The sequence below is a fragment of the Gracilinanus agilis genome, chromosome 3 (assembly GCF_016433145.1).
Source record: "Gracilinanus agilis isolate LMUSP501 chromosome 3, AgileGrace, whole genome shotgun sequence".
In the NCBI taxonomy this organism is placed as follows: domain Eukaryota; kingdom Metazoa; phylum Chordata; class Mammalia; order Didelphimorphia; family Didelphidae; genus Gracilinanus; species Gracilinanus agilis.
The window spans coordinates 86,005,940-86,030,597 of record NC_058132.1 but is presented as its reverse complement, the minus strand read 5'-3'; the positions used below and the strand labels follow the sequence as shown (position 1 = coordinate 86,030,597).

The 24,658-nt window shown below is 37.1% G+C and overlaps 1 protein-coding gene across 1 annotated transcript in view; it reads left to right on the top strand.

The window, feature by feature from the left end:
* Positions 1 to 24,658, top strand: part of DNHD1 (dynein heavy chain domain 1) — a 190,327-nt gene that overhangs the window by 32,254 nt on the left and 133,415 nt on the right. The window contains exons 7-9 of the mRNA XM_044668790.1: positions 13,617 to 13,871; positions 13,968 to 14,105; positions 14,453 to 14,507. Coding sequence (XP_044524725.1) covers positions 13,617 to 13,871; positions 13,968 to 14,105; positions 14,453 to 14,507 — 448 coding nt within the window. The remainder of the gene's footprint in view (positions 1 to 13,616; positions 13,872 to 13,967; positions 14,106 to 14,452; positions 14,508 to 24,658) is intronic.

Below are 24,658 nucleotides of genomic sequence, written 5' to 3'. Positions count from 1 at the left end.
AATTCTGATGCCTCATTGTGACATGGAAGTGATTCTGGTGTGGTTTATTAAAACCTAAGCCAGATAACCACATATTTTTGCAGATCCTACTAAAGCATTTTGTAATGGACTAGTGATAACCTGTTATCTGAGAATTAGCCTAGCCAAGTGTGGAGAGGTTCATCACCATGTTGGTCTGCTCACCTCATAAGTGCTTGTTCAATATTCTTCTCAGCTACCTTAAATAGAAAATTAGCAAGATCCATAACTTATAGATTGTAAGCCCATATCTTTTACTTTTTGTAATATTGTATTTCAAGATTTCCTCTTATTATAGTAGAAGCTGTCAGGTTTTTAGTGAACCAAAATTTGGTTCCTTGGGCCTTTAATTCTTTTTATTTTCTAGCTGCTTGCAGTATTTTTTATTGATATACAAGTTATGGATATTGGAAAGTTTTCACTCTGGAGTTTCTTTTAGGAAATGACCAGATTTTTTCTACTTTCTCTTTGTTTTCTAATTCTAATAGATCTGGGTAGTTTTCACTTGTGTTTTCTTGAATAAAGTGCTTAAGCTTTAAAAAAAATTATGATTTTCAAGGAGTCTGTTGGTTCTTGGATTATCTCTTCTTGATCTGTTTTCTAGCTAACTTATCTTTGGTAGAAGATGATAGATTCTGGGACCAAATTTTTTCCTTTTCCCTAATCCCTACCGAGACTAATAGTGTCCCCTTTCCCTGCACTTGCTAGAACTCCAGAACAAAGCTTTATATTTTCTTCTATTCAGTCTTTTCATTTTGTTATAATATGTTTGTCTCATAGAACCATTCATTTTTCTTTGATCTATTCCATTTTTCAGAGAGTCTCTTATTTGAGCAACTTTTGCCACCAAAGGGGGGGGGCACAGTGTGTGTGTGTGTGTGTGTGTGTGTGTGTGTGTGTGTTCCATGTAGTTTTTATATGTCTACATATATATATATATATCTGCATGAATTGTTTAAATGTGGTTTGTGGAAATTGTTGATAGATATCTCTGGAATTTTACCTTCCCCTTTCTAAGGGCACTATAATTCTTGCCTTGAGGATAGTAGAAGAAAGGCCTTGAACCTGGCTCTTCTGTTCTTTAGTCTCTGAGATGGGTACTAGTCTAGAATCATATCTTTTCCTCTATATCCGACTTCCTCCATTGCTTATCTAGGTATATGATTTTTGACTCAAAACAAAAAGCTATTTCCCTCATAACTCTTAAAGAGAAAGGATTACCTCAAACATATAGCCTTAACTCCTTTCTACAAAATGCTAGTTATATGAAAGACTGTCACAGATATTTAATAGGAGTAAAAAGATTTGATAAAGCCTATAGCAAACAGAATTCAGAAAAGTTATATAGATTAAGATAATACAGAAAATACATAGAATGAATGGTCTTTTTAGATTAGAGTGAGATAAGGTTTCAACTCAACCAAGAGAAAGGCCATGATCTCCTCCAAGGAAAATTATCAGTATCAGAGAGACAAGCTAGAAATCAGAAACACATTGAGGAGTGTTAATGATTAAATTTATCATGAGAGACTGATTTTTTTGGTAAGAATATATACAGATGAAAATTAATATTCAATAACTAAGTTTTATATTTTATAAAGTTTATTAATAAAAAGCTAACAAAATCAATCAATTAATTAATAATCTAATAATAATTAATAATAAAACTAACATAAAAAACTAGAGTGAAAAGGTACTAAACTAACTTTAGCCATGCTTGTGAAGAAGAGAGGAGTAAAAAAGAGAAAGAGGGAAGAGCTACAGAACTTAAAAAACAATAACGTGACCACGCAAATGTGGAGGTGCAGAAGAGATTAAAGGGAATTTTAGGAAATATTAAGGGACTTCTGGGGGCTGAAGTCCAAGGTTCAAAATTCTCCATTTATACATACCCCTCTGTGATCCTTTGGGAAACCACTCTCCCCAATGGATCATGAAAACACAACCAACTTAAAAATTGCAATAATTTGTGGATAAAAGGAAAAAAGAACAAAATCAATAATTGCTACATTGACAAAAAGCCAATTTAGGGGCAATCCCCTTTGGCATAAAAGTATACATTCAAAATAAATGCAATCAACCCCCCATCCCCCATGGTTAAAATTCACACCCCAAAGTTCAATGTGGATCTTCTGGTGCAGTGCGTGGTCTCTGCAGGCATCTTCATGGTACCTTCTCTAAATAGGTTCATCTTCTGGATTCTGGGAGGTAGTCTCTTATTCTAAGTTAGGCTGAAATTGAAACCAAAGTTAACAATAACATAGTCCCTCAGAGGTGGATAATAACACAGGGATCACTCAGGGATGCATGGCTGAATTATGAATCAATTTGCAAAAGAAATAAAAAATATCAAAAAATCCAAATAAAAGAGGAAAATAAGTTGTGGATGAAATATAAAATATCAAAGTCTTATGTCTAAAAAATCTAAGTAAAGGAAAAACAAAACTATAACAGGTCCTTGAATCAGGGCCCAATTAAAGTGATTCATGTAATTATGCAATTACCCAATCAGTAGCCACAACTACAGAAAATTTGCCACACTATGAGAGACAGAAAATGGACTAGATCAATGATGGGCAAACTATGACCTGCGGGCCAGATGTGGCCCCCTGAAATGTTCTATCCAGCCACGCGACATTATTCCTAATCTGACGAATACAGTGAGTAGGATACAATACAATGAAACTTCGAAAGAGTTATCTTAGAAACAGACCGACAGATGAGCATTTCCTTTCCTTTGGCCCCCTCTTTAAAATTTTGCCCATCACTGGATTAGATTATGGGAGCCGAGATGGTAGTCAAAGTGAGTTGCTTGAGGGGCTCAGGGAAGTCTGGCCTCTGACATATGTCAAAATAGCTGTAACCTCAAACCTCAAACAAGTTCAAGTCCTCTTGTCTTTGCTCAAAATTATATCAAACCCACTGGATGGATTGGTCTTTTTGACCTTGTGCTTGATTGGCACTATGCAGGTTAGCTTTGTGCTTCTTTGGCACAGTGCAATGGCTCTTTTTATATTCCTTCTTCTGGAATGAGACAGAACCATTAAGCAAAGTTCCATAATTATTTTTAAACAATCAATGGCATACTATAGTTTAAAGCTTTTTTGGGTATGCATTAATATTAGAACAAATATACTTTAAGCTTATATTACTACAAAATAAAAGATTAATATTGATTATATGTATTTCAAAGTACTCAAATAATATATTGAAAAATACAAGGAAAAAACAATAATAAAAATGTTTTAAAAATCAAAACTATATAGCTTAGAATCAGTGACACACTGTGTCAGCCAAGGAGAGGTAGAATACAAAGGTTCCTCACCCAAAAATGAGATCCATTTCCTTTTTAAACTTGGCCATGATCCACTATGTGAGAACAAATGATTTTTACCAAATAGCAAATTTATAAAAACAGTAATAAAGTAGATAATACACATTCAAAGAAAGTATCAAAGTCCCCAAAATTCACAATAGCCTAGTTATTGACAATAGCAAACAAACCCATTATTATATAGGATTCATGTAAGTTTATATCTATAGCCACTTTCTGTGTGATATTTTAAAAAACCTATGAACTGATGTATACTTGTCACAAATTCTATAGATGTAGGAAATCTTTCAATCTTGGTAAGAAATCTGGGTTTTTCTGGTGGAAGTAAATTAAATTGAAGAGTTAAAATATCATGTATGCAGGAGCTCTTTTTGGCTTCCTGCTTTATACATAAAAAGTTTTGGTAGGAACTTCTATTTGGTTCTCTACCTTTTAATGCAACATTCTTTATCATATATATGTATATGTATCTCATCTATTCAGAAACTACTAGGCAGCTGGAGTCATTTCTCAAGACCCCTTAAGATTACAATTTAAATTCTTAAGTCATCATATTCTCCAAAGTTGTATGCAGGTTGCAGCCAGTTTTGATGGAGTCCATCCATCATCATGTATGTGACAATTAACAAAGGCAAAAAGGAAGAAAAGGCTGTATAAGCAACATGTGGCCTCGCTAGTTGAGATGACAAATCTAGGATACATAAGACTTATGGGCTTTTTATAACTTAAAAAAATGTTATGTAAGATGTTCAGTATCATTTAAAGTTCATTTAAATGATTTTAATTAAATTACATTTTAATTAAAGTAAATTTAAATTTAAAGTTCATTAAAAATCATTTAAAGTTCAGTTAAAGGGGAAGGTACAGATAAAAAATCATGTAACAAAATAGATATTAATTAGATTAATACAGATAAACTTAAAAAAATTTAAAACTTAAAGAAATCAACAAATACAATAATATAAGCAAATGGCAAGGTACAGGTAGAGCAGTCAAAAACCTTTTACCAATTCCAATAGACTTGTTTACTATCTTGAGGGGAGAAGCCGAAAATGATTAGCAAGCAATAAACTTCCAGATCTCTTTTAAGGTTATTTCTCCTCCCCCATATAAATCAACAATCCAGATTTTGTCACCCATCTGAAATTCCTGATACAAGCACTGAAAATAGTGTGGATAACCCTCATAATGGGTATGGGTAGACCAAAATGCCAAAGGGGTGTGAGGAAATGAATTTCTCCCTTGAATCTTAAGATTAGTCAAGCTCTCAACTGCAAGATATTCAATCAGCACAAAAAACCCCAGGATCAGAAGCAAGAAAAGACAGTCCAAAACTTTTAGGTTCCTGAGATCTGTAATGCTTTCCCAGAATGGTCACTGTTTGAGATAAGCAGACCCGGCCATGCTTTGTAACAAGTTTACTCCTTAAATAAAAGTTAAACAAAAGGGAGACCCTGACTAGAAGGTAGAGACATATTTTTAGAGTTTTTTTTGCTGAAGGTTTGTTTTTAAGAACTATGCTCTCTTCCTTAAGAGCAAAACTTCGAGGGGCAACAATAGTGTATTTGCATATGAAGGACTGGTTACCTCAGGTCAGAAGGAAAAAGGAAAAAATAACAATCAGGCTTATTTTCCAAATGGACTTCAAATCTACTGATTTTTGGTCTCTTAGCCCTAAAAAGAAATGGTAGAGGAATCCCCTTCTTGTGAAAAAAAAATTCCTGAGTTGCAAGTCTCTTTCAGCCAGGAGTCCAGGGTCAGCCTAAGACTTAGGCTTAAAAAATGGCTAGCGCAGGCTGAAAACCCACATTGGGTCAGGGAAGGAATTGAGGTGGAAAGATTTTTATACATTACCCTCTTGGGAAAAAAAAAGCACCTCAAATTGGTAGGCGGGTCTGGTCATGGGCTGAAGGCTGGAGACTAGGCGGGAGGAGCAGTAACAGCAGCAACTCAAGCAAGTGGATGGAGAAGCCACAGCAAAAGCAGGTGGGTGGGCATGGCCAATGAAGGAAAACTTACTAACTTAAATGAAAATATCTCTTAAAAATATTTGAGAATTCCATATCTTCGTGTTTAACCAAAATGTAAAGATGAAAATTAATATTCAATAACTAAGTATTATATTTTATAAAGTTTACTAATAATAAAACTAACATAAAAAACTAGAGTGAAAAGGTGCTAAACTAACCAGTCATGCTCATGAAGAAGAGAGGAGCAAAAAAGAGAAAGAGGGAGGAGCTGTAGAACTTACAAAACAATAACATGACCACGCAAACGTGGAGGTAAAGAAGAGATTAAAAGGAATTTGGGGAAATACTAAGGGACTTTTGGGGGATGAAGTCTAGGGTTCAAAATCTCCATTTATACAAATATAAGTTTGCCAACTAAATCAGATTTATTGGTTAGGCTAGCATCATAACCAATAAAATGATATAGATCTCCATGGCTCTCTTGGGACAAGGGGATGACACCAAGATGTATCAGGCAGTCTAATAAATAGATTTTTAGAAGCTCATTATTCAGCTCCTCCCTTGATCATCCCAAGACATCTTTATTTAGTTACGTTTAATAAAGAGGTGGTTCATCAACCTATCTACCCCTCCACATCTCCATAGGTAGACAGATCCAGGCTGGAAAAGAACCCTGTCTCCTTCATTCATGAGCCAAATTCCATTAAAAAGAAATCTATTCCTTGAGATTCCCAAAGACAAAATGCAAAAAAAAGCAGACTAGATGGTATCTCTGACACAAATTCCAGATATAGGAATACATGTAATTCTCTATATAGGAATTAATACAGTATATGAAAAATAAATTTTCACAGTCTTCCCTCTACTTCTTGAGAAAACTAGGTCTGACTATATTTTATATGGAGGGCCTAACTATGATATTTGGGTGTTTTAAAACATGTCAAAAATGATTGATAGATGCATTGATAGGTAGCCATTAAGGGGACACTTCTCTTCTAGCACAAGGATCTTACAAACAAAATAATGGTGCACAGGAGAGAAATGAAAGGTATAGGTGATCCCATCCCCAGTGTCTAGTCCATTATGTCTAAGGACTGAAAATCTTATGATGTAGCAGTCTGATTTTGGGGGTCCTCTGCTATTGCTGCCATTTTCTTCACCCATCTAGAGCCATGCTGGTCCTCAGAGATGCACCTCTGGAAGATCTGCTTCCTTCTGGTATAGGTTCACTGATAACATTTTCCCTAAAATTGCTTGAAAAATAGATCTTATTACAATTTAACACAGTCACCAAAATTTTGTGTTGCCAATAGTTAGGGCAGATGGTGAAAGCTAACTTAAGCCTTAGGGTTCTATTTTCTTCTTTTTTTTTTTTTCTTTAGAATATTTCCCTATGCTTACATGATTCATGATTCTTCCTATGCACCCCAGCCCCTTCCCTACCCCCTTCCGGAGCTGACAAGTAATTCCACTGGGTTATACATGTATCATTGTTTTTAGGATGCCCCAGCAAGACACAGGATTCAAGCATGGGATCCCGGTTTTCAATGAATGTTAAGCAAATCCCACATTTACCTTTGGGAAGGTCGTTTCCTCACCATTCCTAGTTATAGCTCTCAGATGTAGGAGCTAATACTTGGCAGTACCCTTTAAGGAAGGGGTGATGACAATTGATGGACAGACTTTAAAAAACTTAGGTGTATATGAAAAGTCCCAAAGCTTTTCCTCCAAAGCAAAATTTGCAGCTTAGGGGTCAGATTATTGTTATTTTCTTCATGCCTTGATATCAATCAGGGTATACTACTGATCTGTCACAAGAATAATTAGAATCTAAATTTTCAGAGTGAAAAGTAGATTTAAAAATGCAGCTCTACTATATTCCTGTTATTAACAAATAAAATTACATGATTTTCCAAATGTTCTAAAATAAAAATCACATATACATTTTGACTCAATGTTCTGTACTTTAAGGGAGAGAAAAACTCAGTTCTTTAAGTTCTTTAAGTATGACAATTTCGAATTTCAAAATACTGGCATAAGGCCTGATAATATCTGATAAGCAAGCCTAAAGATTTGAGAAGAATTTACTAGGCCTTTTTCAAACTTAAACTAATAGCCTCTCTCAAGTAGAAAATAAGAGAAATATTTTAAATAAGAAAAAAATGTTTAAATATAATATATATAATATAATAAAATATTTTTAAAAATAAGAGGAATATTTTAACATATTCAAAATCCCATATTTAAAACATGGAACTTATGTTTGTCAGGCGACAATAGTTCAATGAAAAAGTATTTCTAAGTTTCCTTTTAACACTCTTAACATACTCAATAATGTTTCAAAACTCAGTATAGAGAAAACTTCATAGTTCACAATTAAACAGTTCTATAAAATAAATAAATTCTCGATAACCTCTCCCTTCTGATATTTACTCTCCCTCTAGTCAAAGAGTAGTTATAATGGAAAAAAAGGGCTAAGAACTTCAACTGATATGATATATTTTAAGCAGAGATTTAGAACAGATTACTTCAATTTTCTCCTTTAAAAAATATCCAATTAATACAATAACTTTAACAAATTATTTTCACAAATAGCCAGGGATAACTTCAGAATAAAACTGAATGCTTTAAAATTAGAATTTAAACAAGAGTTAGAATTAAAATTCAGAATACTACATTAGAATATTGCATCACTTTTCTATATATAATATATAAAATAGTTTTCTTTAAAGAGTTTAGTTCATAATTTAACAATGTCCAAATGAAAGAGAAATAACTTTTTTACATTATGTTTTTACAGTAGTTCACCAAATTGTCTTATCATAAATAATATTTAAGAATTTAAAATACAAAACAAAATTATTGCCAAATTTTCAAATGATCTCGCACAGAATTGTTTATCATATTTAAAACTAGCTGGTCTCAGAGGCTTAAAAAAAAAAAAAAAAAAAAAAAGCAACTCCATATCTGTTACTCTTCCCCCAAGATGGAAATACCTGAAAGGGGTACTTGATGTTCCTTCCTCTCTGGTTGTGGATAACACTCACCAAACAGAAATTATATCTCTTTTTTCACCCTCTGAGACTGACTTATAGAAAAGTAGATCATAATGCAGATTAAGAAGTACATTTTAATTCAGGTGGAATTTTGAATTTCTAAAGAGGACAAAAAGGCCAACTTCCCAGCACCGCCTTTTGTCACTACTCAGCTCTTTTTTAGATTTGGCCCAACACCTAGCTTTTAACTTAAAATAACAAAAGTTTGACTTATTGTAAATACCTCACTGGAATTACTTCAATTTAAAATATCTATTAACCAAATAAAATCTTGCTGTTCTAACTGCAAACATAACTTTCATCCCTATTTTCTGAATCATTTGCCACAAATTGTCACATCATAATTTAGAAATTTTTTTTAACAAGAAATTTTTTACTCATTTAAGTTTCTAATTATTTTTTATATTCTCTGTAATGCCACTCCCTGGAAATACACAAGAGAAAAAGAAAAATAATTTCTCTACTACAAAACAAACAAAAATGCAAAAAAATATTTTCCTACATTTTATAAAGAAACTAAAAAAACTATTAAATAATAAGACACAGATCATACAACAAAATTAACTACTTTATAATTTTGCGATTTTACTAATTGCCAAATTAACAAAATATTTAATGTAGCTATCTTAAAATTTTATCTATTTTAAAAATAAATAACAAAGTTGGAACAAATTCTCATATGAAGTTATTACAGATTGCATGTCAGATGTTACAATACAAGGCTTAAAAAAAATAAGACCATGCTCGTTTAAACCCAAAGCAAAGCTTTTAAAAATTCCAATTGAAGTCCCTCTTTCTAACCAGACAAGAAACTAGCTCTGGTTGGCAGAAGAGAAAGACTTCCTGTCACTTTAAAACCATCTCTCCCTCGCTGCCCTAACTACTTGAAACCTTACTTCTTCCTTTTTTCAGTATTATAGCTCACCTCACAGACATATACACACGTACACATACATAAACACACAACCAAAGAAACCACACGTTGTATAAAATTATGACTAACCTAATTAATTAAAATAGCCTCCCTACTTTTCAAGACTTATTGACAGCTAAACTTCATACAGTTTTCCACATAGCCCTACTCACTCCACACAGGTAGGTCAAGGGCACACTGACCACTTCCAGTTTCTGGATGTCCTTCCCCATATTTCTCAAGAACCTCCGTGAGAAGCTAAATCTCACATGGAGACTTCAACAAAGAAGCCCAATTTAATGCCCATTATTGTACACAACTACTTGCCTCAAGTAAACTTCTCCATCTGTCTCCCTTACTCTAGAACCATGGTGGCGAACCTATGACATGTGTGCCAGAGGGGGATACTCAGAGCCCTCTCTGTGGGCTTGCATGCCATCACCCCAGCATGGAGTTCACCAGAATTTATTATTAGAAATCCAGAGGGACATGCAGCTGGGCTGCTCCTCTTCCCCTCTCTAAGAGCTGGTTTTGGGGAGCAGTTTGGGTACTTGGTCTCTAAAAGAGTTGCCATCACTGTTCTAGGTTAATCAACTCAAGGTTCTCAATGAATCAACCCCAGGTTTCTCAGGCCTTACAAAATGCTACATTTAACACACACACACACACACACACACACACACTTAACATACACTTAACACATAAAACATGCAGACCTTATAAGATGATGCATATACACATCAAAGACATACATTTAACATATACCCACAAACGACATAATTCTTGCCCACAGAAGATCTCATCAGGAGCAGGGATGAACTTCCTCAACCTTTTACTCATCAGAAAAGAAATCACTCTTTAACAGAAAAGCTCCCACATGGGACCAGTGTTGGAGTGAAATTTTTCTGGTAAGCAAAAGAAGTATTCAGTAGTCCCTTCATGGCCAGTCAAAACTGTTATGATTAAAATCAGTCTCTAGAAATAATGTTAATTGTAACAGGAGCCTTCTTCTCTTATTTGTCTGACATTTCCAAAGACTGTTCTTTCTCTTCCTGTATCCAGAATTGATTCTGAAGAGATCAGTTTGGGGGCCTAACTTGCCCTTTTGTTAAATGTGGAGATCTCTTTATCATCTCTGGTAATCTGATAAGGACAGTTTGGTTGATAAGGAAATAAGGACAGGACAAGGGGGTTGTCTTTTACCTCATGCTTCCAGCTCTGGCTCCAGGAGCATGGAGTTTATTATATATATTTCAAGACTCATTTCACACAAAAGAACCCTCCCCCGAAACTTTGTGTTTGCGCAGAAACACAAATTATGTCACATCAAAGCACAATAAAGTTATAGTTTTAAAAATAATTTTCTTACAAAGATAATACCGGATGAGAAACAGTCTCAAGGTTAAAAATGAGCCTCACTTTATCTAAAAGTTATTTTGCCTGAGTTTGCCACTCCATGACCTTGGGATGCTTGGAGCAGTTAGAGAGATATACCCAGAGCTGCAGCTTTACCCTGCTGAGTGAAAAAAGGCTGTTAACTCATTAAGTGCTGGTTTACTAAGAACTTAAAGTTTTCCTAGAAGGCTATAATGTTTTTCAATAAGAAAAGGTGTGGATCATAAAAGGGGTCAAAAGAGGAGTCTCAGATATTCATCTATTTAAGACTCTGTTTCTCTTATTGGCCTCCCACAGTTAAAATGTCTCTTATCTCCAAAGTTATGGCACCTACTCCTTAGACAGGCAGGTGCCCAATTGCTAGCGCTTTCTCAGTTTAGAGTTATGCCCTTGCAGTAGCATGAAAATACACCATGCCTAAAAGCCTGGTTTTATTATTTTTTAAGTAGTTCCTTTTACTTTTTTCCTCCAGAGCTTTTATTTCATTTTTTATCTCTTGGCTTCCTTTCTTTTAGATATTCATATAGTCCTTGTGGAAAACTTACTTTTTTCTTTGAGTCTTAGGTTGCAGTTATTGTGGGGTTATTCTCTCCTTCTAGATTGAATTTTTGCATATCTTTATCAATTATAATTCTCTATAGCAGCCTGGATCTTCTACTTATTCATCTCTTTTAGTTCCTGATTGGGGCTTTGTGCCAAGGCTAGACTCTGTCTCCTCTAGTTCTTTTAAGTGACATGGTCAACTCTTTTTGCTCTCAGTCTGTATTATCTGAGTTTATATTCTAACTTCTACCTCCCTAGGTTGGACCCCTCTAGATTTTTGAGATTCAGAGGGCTTCAACTTCAAGGGCTTCTGTGGCTCAGGAAAGAGTGCCAGGGACCTAAGTTGGGTATGTTCCCGGCTGAGTGCTACTACGCCTCTTGAATAGCTACTGCCATACCCTAGTGCAGTGATGGGTAAACTATTCCCTGGGAGCCAGATCCAGGCTGTAGTTTGCCCATCACTGCCTTAAGCAATTCCCTAATCACTACATCTGGATGTGGGGGTGTAGAGATTAGGGAATTGCTTAAGGCAGTGATGGGCAAACTACAGCCTGGATCTGGCTCCCAGGGAATAGTTTGCCCATCACTGCCCTAGTGCTTTCCAAGGTACCTTCTGTGACTTTCTAGCTACCCATGGGATTTCTCAAGGGAATCCTCTACTCTCTTTGCCTAGAGATACAGAATTGTGTAGTCTGTATGTGTCTTTGGGCCATCTCTTGGCATGTTGAGAGTCTGCTGGCTTGTTTGTCTTTGCTGGCACTATCTTTGCTGATAGCCTTCTTTCCTGTGCCTAGGGGCTGCTGGCTGACTTTTTTTTTTGTATTTATAGGGTGTAAAAAGTCACTTGCTATGTTTTCTTGATTGATTTCCTAGTTACTATTTAATCCAATGTGATTTTAAAAGTTTTTTCTGTTGTAGATATGAAGGAGCTGAACTGCCTGTATCTGCTTAGGTGGCCATCTTGGCCACAAGTCCCAGGTCTAGATCTAGCCCATATCTCCCTCCTGAGTTCAATTTTTGCAGCATCACTTACCTATTGGGCATATCCAATTGGATATTTTGTAAGCATCTCAAACTCTGCATGTGTAGGACAGAACTCATTTTCCCCTCAAAGTTCACTACTCATGAACTTCCCTGTTTCTTTTATGGACACAGCCATCTTTAAATTCACTTAGATTCAAAACTTCAGGACCATCTTCAACTTCTTGGTATTCTTTACCCTACCTGTAGTCAGATGTCAAGTTTCTTTATTGGTTTTCCTGCTTTTAATACATTCTCTATACATCTGCAAAAAAAGATATACCTAAAAAACAAGCCTCACTGTGGGATCATTCCCTGCCCCTCCCCACCTTGAAATAAACTCTAATTATTATTATTCTAAGATCAGATACTAATTCCAAGGCCTTTACAATGGACTCTTAACTACTTTTCCAGCCTTACTCTATATTACTTTTCTTCATCTATTCTGTTTCAACCAAACTGACCTTATTATTCTTCACATATTGCATTTCATCTTTCATCTTCATGCCTTTACATAGGCTGCACTCCATAAATTCTTCACCTCTGCCTCATTGAATTCCTAGTTTCCTTTAGAGATTAGCTCAAATGTTGTCTTCTGTAAGCCCCCAAACCCCCCACCCCACCTAATAGATGGGAGAGAGGGAGAGAAGTCATGGATGAAGAAAACAGAAACAGTCAGTAGATTTGACAAATAAGAGATCATTGGTGCCTTTGAAGAAAAAGTTTTAGTTGAATAAGTTGAGAACTAGATTGGAAGGGGTTAAGAAATGGGTGAAAGGAAAGAAAACAGAGACAATGAATGTAGAGTTTTGGGAGAATTTCTTTTTTTAGGAGTTTGAGGAAAAGAGCGAAGGTATAGACTGCAAGCTTGGAAGAATGCTAGCATCAAGGGGACATCTGGGTAGCTCAGTGAATTGAGTACCAGGCTTAGAGACGGGAGGTCTTAGGTTCAAATCTGGCCTCAGACACTTCCCAGCTGTGTGACCCTGGGCAAGTCACTTCACCCCCATTGCTTACTCTTACCACTCTTCTGCCTTGGAGCCAATACACAGTAGTGACTCCAAGATGGAGGGTAAGGGTTAAAAAAAAAAAAAGAATGATAACATCAAGTAAAGAACTCAGACTCTTACATCTCTTTTGCCTGATATAAGAGGATGAGCTGTACGTAGGGCAGATAGTTTAGGACCCTTCCAGAGTCCTTTTTTTTTTTTTTCCTACCCCTGATAAAAGGTCATTCTACCAAACACAGACTTACTGCTATGTGTATAAATGGTTTGGGCTTTCAGTTACATTGGACTTATAATTGGATTGGGCTTTAGATATTGAATCCTTGGTAAGCAGCACTTCCTTTCCTCCTTTTGTTCCAGGTGCATGAAGACACATATCGGATGCGGCAGGGCCTGCAGGAGCGAGTGGAGAGCATCTTTGAATATAGTTCAGCAAAGGGCTCCATGTACCGAAAGTGGTTTCATAGACAGCAGCTACTACAGAAGCTGAACCGAGCTGAGCTGTGGTGGCAACTTTTGGGACGCCTTGCTTGCCTTGTTGACTTTATGACTTGCCAGAATCTTGTCTCTATTTTGGAGAATGAGCTGGTCACCTTTGTTACTTGTGTTCTACAGGTGAGAGCAAAGCAGAGTAGTATGGGGTAAGTCCAGAGCTTAGGAAAGGATGGAGAAGGCCAGGCCCCAATGATTTTTCCTGGCTCTCTTCTCCAGGCTCCAAGGCAGGTTGCCTTTCTGTCAGGAAAGTTGGCCTTTGGCGAAGATGGAAAGCTGCTTGTGATGCCAAGTGCCGAGCAGATGGCCCAGAGCTTATCTGGATGGTTGAATGCTGTGGTGACCTCAGCCCTAGAGGTAATTGAACTGAAGGTGGGGTCTGAGAAGAGAATAGCCTTCTGGAATGCATAGTATTAGTAGTTGGTAAAACTGCAGACATTGCAGAAACTGCAGTGTATAGCCACACTTTATATCCTCTCTAAACTGTGTGGTGGGAGCTTTGGTCCCAGCTCTAGTTCCTGTAGTCATACTTGACATCCATGTGCCTGAACTATATTCCTAGGGCTAACCTTGATTCCTAACTCCCTCCTGTCCCCTCTTTGTTTGCCCCCACTTCCCACAATCCCTTTCCAGTGCTCACTGCCCTCAGTCTGATGTACATTTCCCTCTCTTTTCTTGTTTTCTGCATTTTCTCTAACCTCTAGGTTATGAAGCCTACAGAGTTCCAAACCTCTCTACTCCCCTCCCGAGCCACTTCAGGTATATGGCAAATTAAAAAGTCAGAAAACTGTACACTAAGCATATGTTGAGTCAGGTAATGATCAAAAATGTGACCTTCTAGATTAGGGTCACCATCTCAGTAGAGAAAAGAAAAATGTCTGGTTGCAGGGCCAGGTCATCCCCCTCCATCAAGGGAACTGGGAGCTTGGTAAGTGTCTTGGTGAAATTTGCTACCCAAGTTCCTGATCTCCCAGCATTCGTTGCTTACTTGTTGGGAAGGTTTTAGAACAATTTCTAAAACTAAATTATACCTTGATAAGCCCTCAAAGAACAAAGAACAAGCCTCTCGACTCCATTTTGGAAGTTGGTACTTCCAACTTGTATCCTCTGTGTGTTGCCCAAACAAACATTCCCCCAAACATTCTCTCAGACTATAGTTAGAGATATACACATATATGCATCCTGATCATTCAAGTTTTATAGAGAAAAAGAGTAAAATCAGTATGAACAGGTTGGTATGTAACATGAAATAAATCAATCAGTAGGCATTTATTTAAGTGCCTCCTGTGTAAGCACTGGGGATACCAAGAAAAATAAAAGACATCCCCTGCCCTTAAAGAACTCACAATATAATGGAAGTGTATCTACACACAAGCTACATACAGGATAAATAGGAAATAATCAAGCGAGGGAAGACATCAGAATTAAGAGAGATTGGGGAAAGGCTTCCTTCTTATAGAAATGGTGAATGAAATTCTAAAGATATAAGCAAAATTAGTTCAAATAGGGAAGAAAAGGGGTAGCTATTTAAAGAGACCCAGGAAAAGACAAAGCATAGGTAGGCATCAGAATCTAATACAGAAGAGTAGCATAGTCCTTTAAGATTAGTGTCAGTAATACTAAACTACAAATTGTCAATGAATATCAAGGATAAAGAAGAGACTTTTAAACAACATAAAGAACTTCAAGAGTTGAAAAGGATCTTAGAGCCACTCAAATCAATAATTGAATAAGAATTTCCTCTATGATAAGAAGTGTGATATAGTAGAAAGTACACTGAATGTGAAGTCAGAAGAGAATGGATTCAGTCTTTAAACTAGAAGTTTGTCTTTGATACTAAAAGTCTGAACAAAATACATAAATTTTCTGAACATTGCATTATTTATAAAATTAAGGTATTTAATAATTATAGTGCTTACTTCATGACATTAAGACCAAAAAGATAAAGTATTGTAATGATGTATATTGATACTGTATTGATTGGGCCAGTTATTATTGATCTTGAGTAGGCAGTTGATTATCAGCTTGTATTGGTTCTGATTCAGTTAAAACTGTTGGGCCTAGCTGAATTTTTGGTAGATGGAAACTGGCTGGAGACAGCTTATTACAAAAAATGTATTTATTTATACTACTGAAAGGAAGGATAAATATAGGATAGAAGATATACTCCCTCATCTAAGAATTCTAAACTATATCCCAATACCCAGTCTGTCTCGCAAGAGAATGCTTCATGCTTGATTTCTCAAGCCTGACTTAAACTCCCTAACTAAATATTTAATATCTGATCTTACTAAACTATACTTCTTAATTAACTCCTTAAAAATATTAGAAATCCACTGTCTTGGGGGCAGCTGGATAGCTCAGTGGATTGAGAACCAGGCCTAGAGACGGGAGGTCCTAGGTTTAAATCTGGCCTCAGGCACTTCCCAGCTGTATGACCCTGGGCAAGTCATTTGACCCCCATTGCCTACCCTTACCACTCTTCTGCCTTGGAGCCAATCCATAGTATTGACTCCAAGACAGAAGGTAAGGGTTTTAAAAAAGTCCACTGTCTCCTTTCACTCTCTCCAGATAGAGATCAATCCACCTATTGACAGGTTTCTAGCAGCTAGCTCTCTCCTGCCCCATTGACCTACTTCTCCTCTGTAGTGTCACAGAGAAAGCTCAGCCAGTCTCTCCTCACAGATGATCTGTTTAACACGCTTTCTCCAAATATCCAAGTGTCTTCCCAAAACCAACTGTCACCGACTCTTCCAGGATTTCCCGAGTGTCAGACCCCAAAGAGTGTGTCCATTATTTCCAACAGACCCCCTAGGACTCCTGCAAATTCTTTTAAGGATCTTCCATGAAGATTCTAGCTGACTCTTAAGGTAACCCTTCAACCCTCTTTCTCTAGCCAACCACCTATTCCTACTTACCAAGAATCTCTAATTAGTCCAAGTAACTAATTAACTCTTATAGTATATAAAACACTGCAGTTATAAAGCACTATATAAATGTCAGCTTTGATTATCATAAGGACAGTTAGGTAGAATGCCAGACCTGAGTTCAAATCTGTCCTTAAATACTTATTAGCAGTATGACCCTGGGGGTAAGTCACTTAACTCCGTTTGTAAAATAAAATGGAAAAGGAAATCGTAAACCACTCTTAATATCTTTGCCAAGAAAACCCAAAATGAGGTGACAAAGAATTGGACATGGCTGAAATGACTGAACAACAATAGCATGATTACCATAATTTTTATTGCCTGATAATTTGTAATCTAGTCTTTACTCGAAGATCTCTAGCTAGGAGGAATCCATTATTTCCTGAAGCAGCCTATATTCTTTTAGCATGTACTCTGAAGTGACTATCCCAACTCCAATTTATAAGAATAAAGAGAGCCTGGCACCAAAACTGTAATAATAGAGAGCCAGTAACCAATGTTAGGGCTGGAAGGGGAGAGAGAGAAAGTCTATGAAGTGGTGAGACTCTCTTCTAGCTCTCCCCTCCTGCCAAATATACACTGCAGAGACTTTGAGCGGGTATCACCTCAAAACTGGGTGAACTAGATGGTTGTGCCGCCCCACAGGAGTTGGGGACAAGGCTTCTCTATATGATGAGATATTGGGTACCCCAATCCAATTCTGAATGAGGGCGGGGTTCATGCAAGCCTCCCCCAAGGTCAGTCAACTTCACAGCACGTGGTCTGGCTTCAAGATGGAGGCAGCCAGACCAAGCTGTGGTTCCCCTCCCCCTCGTTGTCACTCAGGCTCTCTGGAATGCTATCTGACTAATGAATGGCTTTTATTGACATCAATATAGGGATTGGGGAAAGGGATGAGGGGCAAAGGGATTTTGGGGTGCTGTCTCTATTTCTATGGGGTCCGTCACTCGGGTGGGAACCTTTGGGGTTCCCGCTCCTAAGCATCTCCCCTCACCACTTTTCCTTCAGTTTCTATTTCTATTTCCTGTTTCTATCCTTTTCTATAATTGCAAAGTCAAACCAAAAAGGGTCTCTCAGCAAGGTTCGGAAATGGGAGGAGACTGAGAGATCGCTCCCAAAATGGAGTCCCCAAAACTTAGCCGACTTTATTATTGAAGTCTTGACAGGTGAGAAGTGACAGAATGCCTTTGACCAGGGAATCGGGGTATTAATGTCCAAAGAAAGATCCTCAAGAAGTCCACAGGACTGGATCCGAGCTGGAATGTCCACCTCCTTCCTCTCACAGTCCTCTGCTGGAAGTTCCTCTTCCCGTCCTTCCTCCTCTGGAGTGTCCCAGAATCCTCTCTGGTCCCAACTGTTAGAAACTGTCACCAATGGCCTTCTTATGGCTCTCTTTGTCCCATCCCTCATCTTTACAGTATCTCAGTTTTGTGTGGTGGGACTTTTTCCAGAAGTCCCACTTCATTCATCACTATTTCCTATTCTTATCTTATGTTCCCCCTCCCTCCATAATAAATCCTTATCTTGTCTTTTCACTATACTAATTATCTATTTATTCCTATTCTAAGACGGGTTTTGGAGAGGTTGGTAGGGGGATGAGGGTTGCAATTTGTATAACTATATTTACAGGGTATAAAACAATTTTGTAACACGAAACATTTTCCATTGAACATAATGTCCAAGTTTACAGTTAAACAATTTTCTTATCCTTAAACTCTTCTAAGTTATTATTTAACATATATATGATTTTAACAGAATTTTAACTTGTTTCTACTTTTAATATATGTCTATTAAGTAATGCAGTACAATTATCTTATTATTCTTAGCTGTTATCAAATTATGCTTAAACTACCTATGTCTTAAATGCAACGTTAGTTTTTATATAGAGAATCTATTTTAGAATGTTAGTATTCTTAGTTATCTATCCAACAATAGTTATATATTTTATTCTTATGCTTTCCCTGCACTAGCTCGCTAAAAAAATTTGAAGTTCCCTAGCCCTTTCTGCACTGTCTAATGTTCTAATTATCTGCAAAATTGTTAGTATGCTACAGTATCTACATGGTTAGAGACTGTAATTTACAATTCTACTCTACTTTTCAAACCTATATTACATATATACATAAAATTTACATTATTTACACTATTATACATTTGTACAATCATTAGTTCTGCATATCGATATTAACCAGACAAGAAAATCGCTTGATTTTCTTATGTGGTTAAAATCTTAGGGAACTTGCAACTATTTACATTATAGATATATATACATTTTATATTTTCACAATCTTCAGACACTTGCTTATTTATATGAGGTTTAGACTAGATACAGTTTTGTGTTGTGTTTTATGTTCTCTTTATGTACTGTGCATGCAAAATACGCACTCTTGTTTTCAAAGTTGTCAATTTTCTTCAAGTTGTCTGTAGATTTCTCTTGTATCTTGATGCTATGTACTGTGGTTGCATTATCCCTAAAGTGTGAGGTTAATTTGTGTTTTTGTGCTATCGCAGCACCAGTCTTACATAAATCATTTTCTTCTGTCCTCTTCTTTGTGCAATTGTCCATTTTTGCAAAGTTCAAAGTCCTTTACAATGTCTTTTCAAGTCCTCTTTTCTTGCATCTTTCTTCTTGGTGATTTTCTCAATTTTCTTTTCTTTTCTTGATGCTTTTCTCCTTCTCTGTTTCTCTGTCACATATTGTCTGTCATCATACATGTTGTCAGGTTGGCTCTCTGGTCCGGATACAAGATCAGTGTGTATTGTGATGCTTTGTCAGTAATGTCAATCAATTGTTTGTGTGTGTGTATGTTATATGCACTTTCAGATGTTTTGCAATGATTTTGTGTTTTGCAATGACTTTGAATTTCAATTCTCAGTCCTCAGCACTTTCTGTAATTTGTCTATCTTGAACTATTTCTGGGTGTTCTGCATTTGTATGTTTCTTTTCAGGTTTCATGTGGGTCACGTGGAACCACAAATCTTTTCCTTCTACCTTTATACTTGTAGGGGTAGGGAGCAAAAATTGATAGGGTCCTAACCACTTGGGATCTGTTACTGATTTTCTTGTGAAGTATCTTATGTACACTTTGACTCCTAGTTTTAAATTATGCAAGTCGTAATCAAGGGGAACTCTCTGTTGAATCAAACCAAGTTCATGGAGTTCTGTGAGTCTTTTTTGCAGGGCCTAGATATATTTATGCAGTTCACAATCCGCACCCAGCATTGAGACATATGGGGTTTTGTGAGCTCTTCCTTGCCAAACAGGTTGGCCATATAGCATTTCAAATGGGGAAAGATGTAAGCCCCCACTAGGTTTGCTTCTCAGATACCATAACACTATTGGCAAAGCATTTGTCTATTTTAGATGAGTTTCTGTACAGACTTTGCCCAATAAGTGTCTTTATTTCTCTGTTGAATCTTTCCACCTGCCCAGCACTTTCTGGGTGATAAATGGCGTGATAATTCCCTTTTATTCCTAGATTCTTGTAGACTTCTCAGAGTATTGCATGAGTAAAATGACTCCCTCTGTCTGAGCCGATACTATTGGGTATGCCAAATCTAGGAATGATTTCTTTCAGTAGGGATTTTATCACAAACGCTGCATTGTTCTTTTTGGCGGGGAAAACCTCTGGCCACCTTGTCAACTGGTCAATTATGACAAGTGCATATTTGAATACTTTATTTTTGGGCATGCATATACATAGTCTGTTTGCAAGCATTCAAATGGCGTGTATGCCAAAGCTTGGCCTCTGAGACCTTTTTTCTACAAACTCCCTGATTGAATTGCAAACAGATCTTGCATTTTTGGCAAATTTGTATGGCATAGGGGGAGATTCCAGGTGCTAACCAGAAACATACTGAATCGATTAATGCTTGGGTACCATAATGCCCTTTTTCATGAATGGCATTGCAAACTGAGTAGTATAGACCTTTTGGCAAGATGGGTTTACCTAGCTCAGAGAACCATATGCCTTTCACTAGTTTGGCCCCTAGATTTTTCTTCCAGGCCTGAACTTCCCTTGGGCTATAGGCTTGTTTTAAATTATCCTCTTCCACAAGGGTGAAATTCAGAACATGGGTAGGGCCAAATCTAGCTCCATACTTTGCTGTTATGTCCGCCCTATAGTTCCCTAATGATGTGCTATCTTCCCCAAGAGTGTGGCCCCAGCAGTACCTGACTGCTACTTCTTTGGGTAGTTGTACTGCTTCTAGAAGTTGCAGAATGATGTCCCCGTATGTAATTTGTTTTCCTCCAGATGTTATGAATCCCCTATGTTTCCAGATTTGTCTGGTGGCATGTAGGACTATAAAAGCATATCTGGAATCTGTGAAAATGTTTATTCATTTGCCTTTCCCAATTTAAAGAGCTCTTGTTAAACTTAAGATTTCTGCCCCTTGTGCACTCATAGTTTTTGGCAGGGATGCATACCGTAGTGTATCTGTTTGAATTACTCTGCTCCCGTGTATTATTTCCCCTTCAAACATGTATGAAGAACTATCTGTGTACATGTTTAGGTCTATGTTTTCTAGGGGAGTGTCTGTCAAATCCTCCCTAGTCTTTTGCATTAGTTCTAAAGTATCTTTGCAGCTGTGCACTGTTTCTTTCATTGGCAGATCTGGGATCAGGGTGGCTGGGTTAAGCTCTTTGCAATGTTTCAAGGTTATGTTCTTGTTGCCTAATAACACAATTTCATATTGGGATAGCCTCTGAGATGCAAAAGCTTGTAAATGGCTGTTTTTAAACATGGTTTCTATTTGATGTGGGGAGTACACTATTAGCTTGCATCCAAGAACCAATTCAGGTGACTTTTTTATCATGAGGGCAACTGCGGCTATTGCTTGGAGACACTGAGCCATTCCTCTGGCCACCACATCTAACTGAGAGCTATAATAAGCCCCATGGGTCTGAATTGTGGTCCTAGGGTTTGTAACAATATTCCAGCAGCTACTCCTTTGTCCTCGTGGATAAAAAGATGAAATTCTTTGGAGTAACCTGGAATTCCGAGAGTGGGTGATATAAGTATTGCAGTTTTTAGTTTTTCTATTGCATGTACATGTTCTCTTGTGAGTTTCAGAGGCTCTGAGACTATTTTCCTGGTTAAATCTGTTAGAGGTTTAGATATCAGACTGTACCCAGGAACCCATTGCCTACAGAACCCTGTTATTCCTGAGACTGCACATAGCTGTTTTTTGGTTATTGGATTACACAGCTTTTGAATGTCTGCTACCCTTTTCTTGAAAAATTTTGTGCCATTTTCCAAGATAAATCCTAGGTACTCTACCCTTTGCATTACCCACTGTAATTTGCCTTTTAGTACCTTGTGCCCTCTCGCAAAGTTCTTGCAAAAGGATCTTACTATGTCTTTGGCACACTTTTGAGTTTAGGGATGTTAAAAGTATATCATCAACAGAGTATAACAGTTTGCTTTCTTTGAATTCGATGGTTTCCAGGTCCCTTTTTAGGATTTGGCAGAACAATGACCCAGCATCACAGAATCCTTAATTCTTTGCCATGGATCTGGGTATTTTTCCAGGTGAAGGCAGAGATCTTTTGACAAGACTTAACGAGGGGTATGAAAAAATAGGCACTACAGAGGTTGATGACAGTAAACTATCTGTGATTGCTAGGGATTTCAGAGATTATAGTAGAGGGGCTTGGAATTACTGCATGGCATTTCTTTATGATGTTTATTGCCCTCAAATCCTGGATAAATCTCCATTGAATTTTTCCCTGAGCATCTAATTTTTCTTTTTTGATGGGTAGGATAGGGGCATTATACTCTGAGATAGTTGGCACCAGTATGTTTTGATCTGAGGAGGCTTTGTATGATTGGTGTTATACCCTTGACAGCTTCTTTACTCAATCTATACTGCGGTATTCTTGGAGGGGCACCCTTCTTTGACTTCTATCATCACAGGGGTTGCTGACTAAAACTCCTATATCTGTGGAGTGTTTTGCCCAAACCTCTTCAGCAATATCTTTGGGGATTTCAAAGATAGTTCCTTCATTGAGTTCTTTCTCATCATCCTCCAATTGCCCGAGGAATAGCAATGCATGATGTTTAAGAGATTGCTTTGGTAGATATAGGAAGATTTGCCCTGATTGGTCACATTGTATAGTTGCCCCAATTTTGCACAAAAAAATCTTGCCCTAAAAGGTTTGTAGGACATTCAGGAACTAAGAGAAAAGTATGGTCTATGGTGAGAGGACCTAGCTTTACCAAAACCTTTTATTTCAATTTTGGGACTCTCTATGTTTTCCCAGTTGCCCCTTTCACTTGGACAGAACCTACGATGGTGCTGTTCTCTGGTGATGATTTGAGAACAGAACAAGTGGCACCTGTGCCAATAAGAGCAGGGTAAATTTCATTCCCTACTTTAATCATTATTTGTGGTTCATTATTTTCTATCTCTTGATTTACTTGTATCATTGGAGCCTCTATCTCTGTATATTCCATGTCCCCTTCCTGTTGTAAAGTGACTACTGTTTGTTCTGGCTTTGGACCCTCAGATTGTAATGCATTTTGATCTTGCAATGTATTTGCTTCCCCTGCATTGTTGTTTCTGTATGGCATTAACATGTTGTTATCTTGATTATTATCCTGTCTTGGCTGTATTATTTTCTGGATTGATTCATTGTTCTGTGTGAGTGATTCCTCTATTTGGTTATCTCTTAAGCATTTAGAGTTCTCTCCAGGTGGAGACATTCCTGAAGTAACACAAGCTTATAAGTTTGGAAGTTTTTGAATCAAGGTTTTTCTCAAAGATTTTTTTGTCTTAAAGTCTTTTACTGTTGGGTTTAAGTTTGAATGTCCTAATATGTCAATGCGATTCTTTTCTCTGTTAACCTTTTCATGTGCCAACTCTCTTGGAGGTTTGCTTCTGTCAGTGCTTAAGGATAATTTTCTTTCCTTCCCAATGGTCTTTATTGTAAGTTGCTTTTCAGTTTCTTTCATATCATTGCCTGTCTGTGTGTGAAACTGCTCAGAACACCCATTTAAGCTTATTTCTTGAACGGTTGCATCTCGATTTGTTAGTGCTATCGTCATTATGTTTGGTTTCAAGTCTAGTGTAAATGCATTTGTATTTTCCTCTGTTCTCTTTGAATTATTGGAATTTATCCCATAAATTCTGTTTTTGATTTCTGTTACATCCCTGATCATTTGATTCTCTTCTATCTGATCCCTAGATTTAATCTTTGCTTTTCCATGTCCATAGTGTATTTCCATGCCCAAGTCTCTTATATCATGGTTTTTATGTCTTTTCCCATTGCCACACCCCTTGGGCTTTCCCTTATGTTCCCAGGCTGTTTCCTGGCATCATAAGGTACCATGTTTTTCTGTCAGTACTTGGGAATAACATGGTTTTCCACCCTGCGCTATGTATTTTTGCATAGTCTACAGGTTGGGACTAGATGATGCACAATTGTGATCACAACATTTGTTTTATCTCTTGTGAGTGTTGTATCTAGATTTTTGTATGTATTATTGTAATTGCTTCTTTTGTTGTTGTTGCTGTTAAGTTGGGCTTTGAGGTGACAATTTTTCTCTATATGCCCAAATTTCCCATAAAGAAAACACTTTATATTATTAAAGTTATTGCTAGTTTGTCTGAGTTGTTGGTACTGAGGTCTTGCTTTATATGCGTGTAGGGGTGCCAGGTTTTTTATTTCCTCTAATTCTTTTTGTTTGATGGTAGATTTAGCCTCTTTTAATTGCTCCTTTAAATCTTTTTATGATATCATCTTTTTCTCTTATGGATTCTTTGGATTCTTTGGTTTCCTGATTTCCTGAGTGAACATATGCAGCAGTTTTATGTAGGTCTTCCAAACTTAGTGATTCCCATCCTGGACAATGCAAATTAAAGTATGTCCTAATTGGTAGGGAACTGCCCTTAATAAACTGTCTTCTTATGTGCTGCAAGTTTGGTTCATTTATGTCTTGGAACCCCAAAATTGTTTACCCAACTTCGATAAGCCTATCT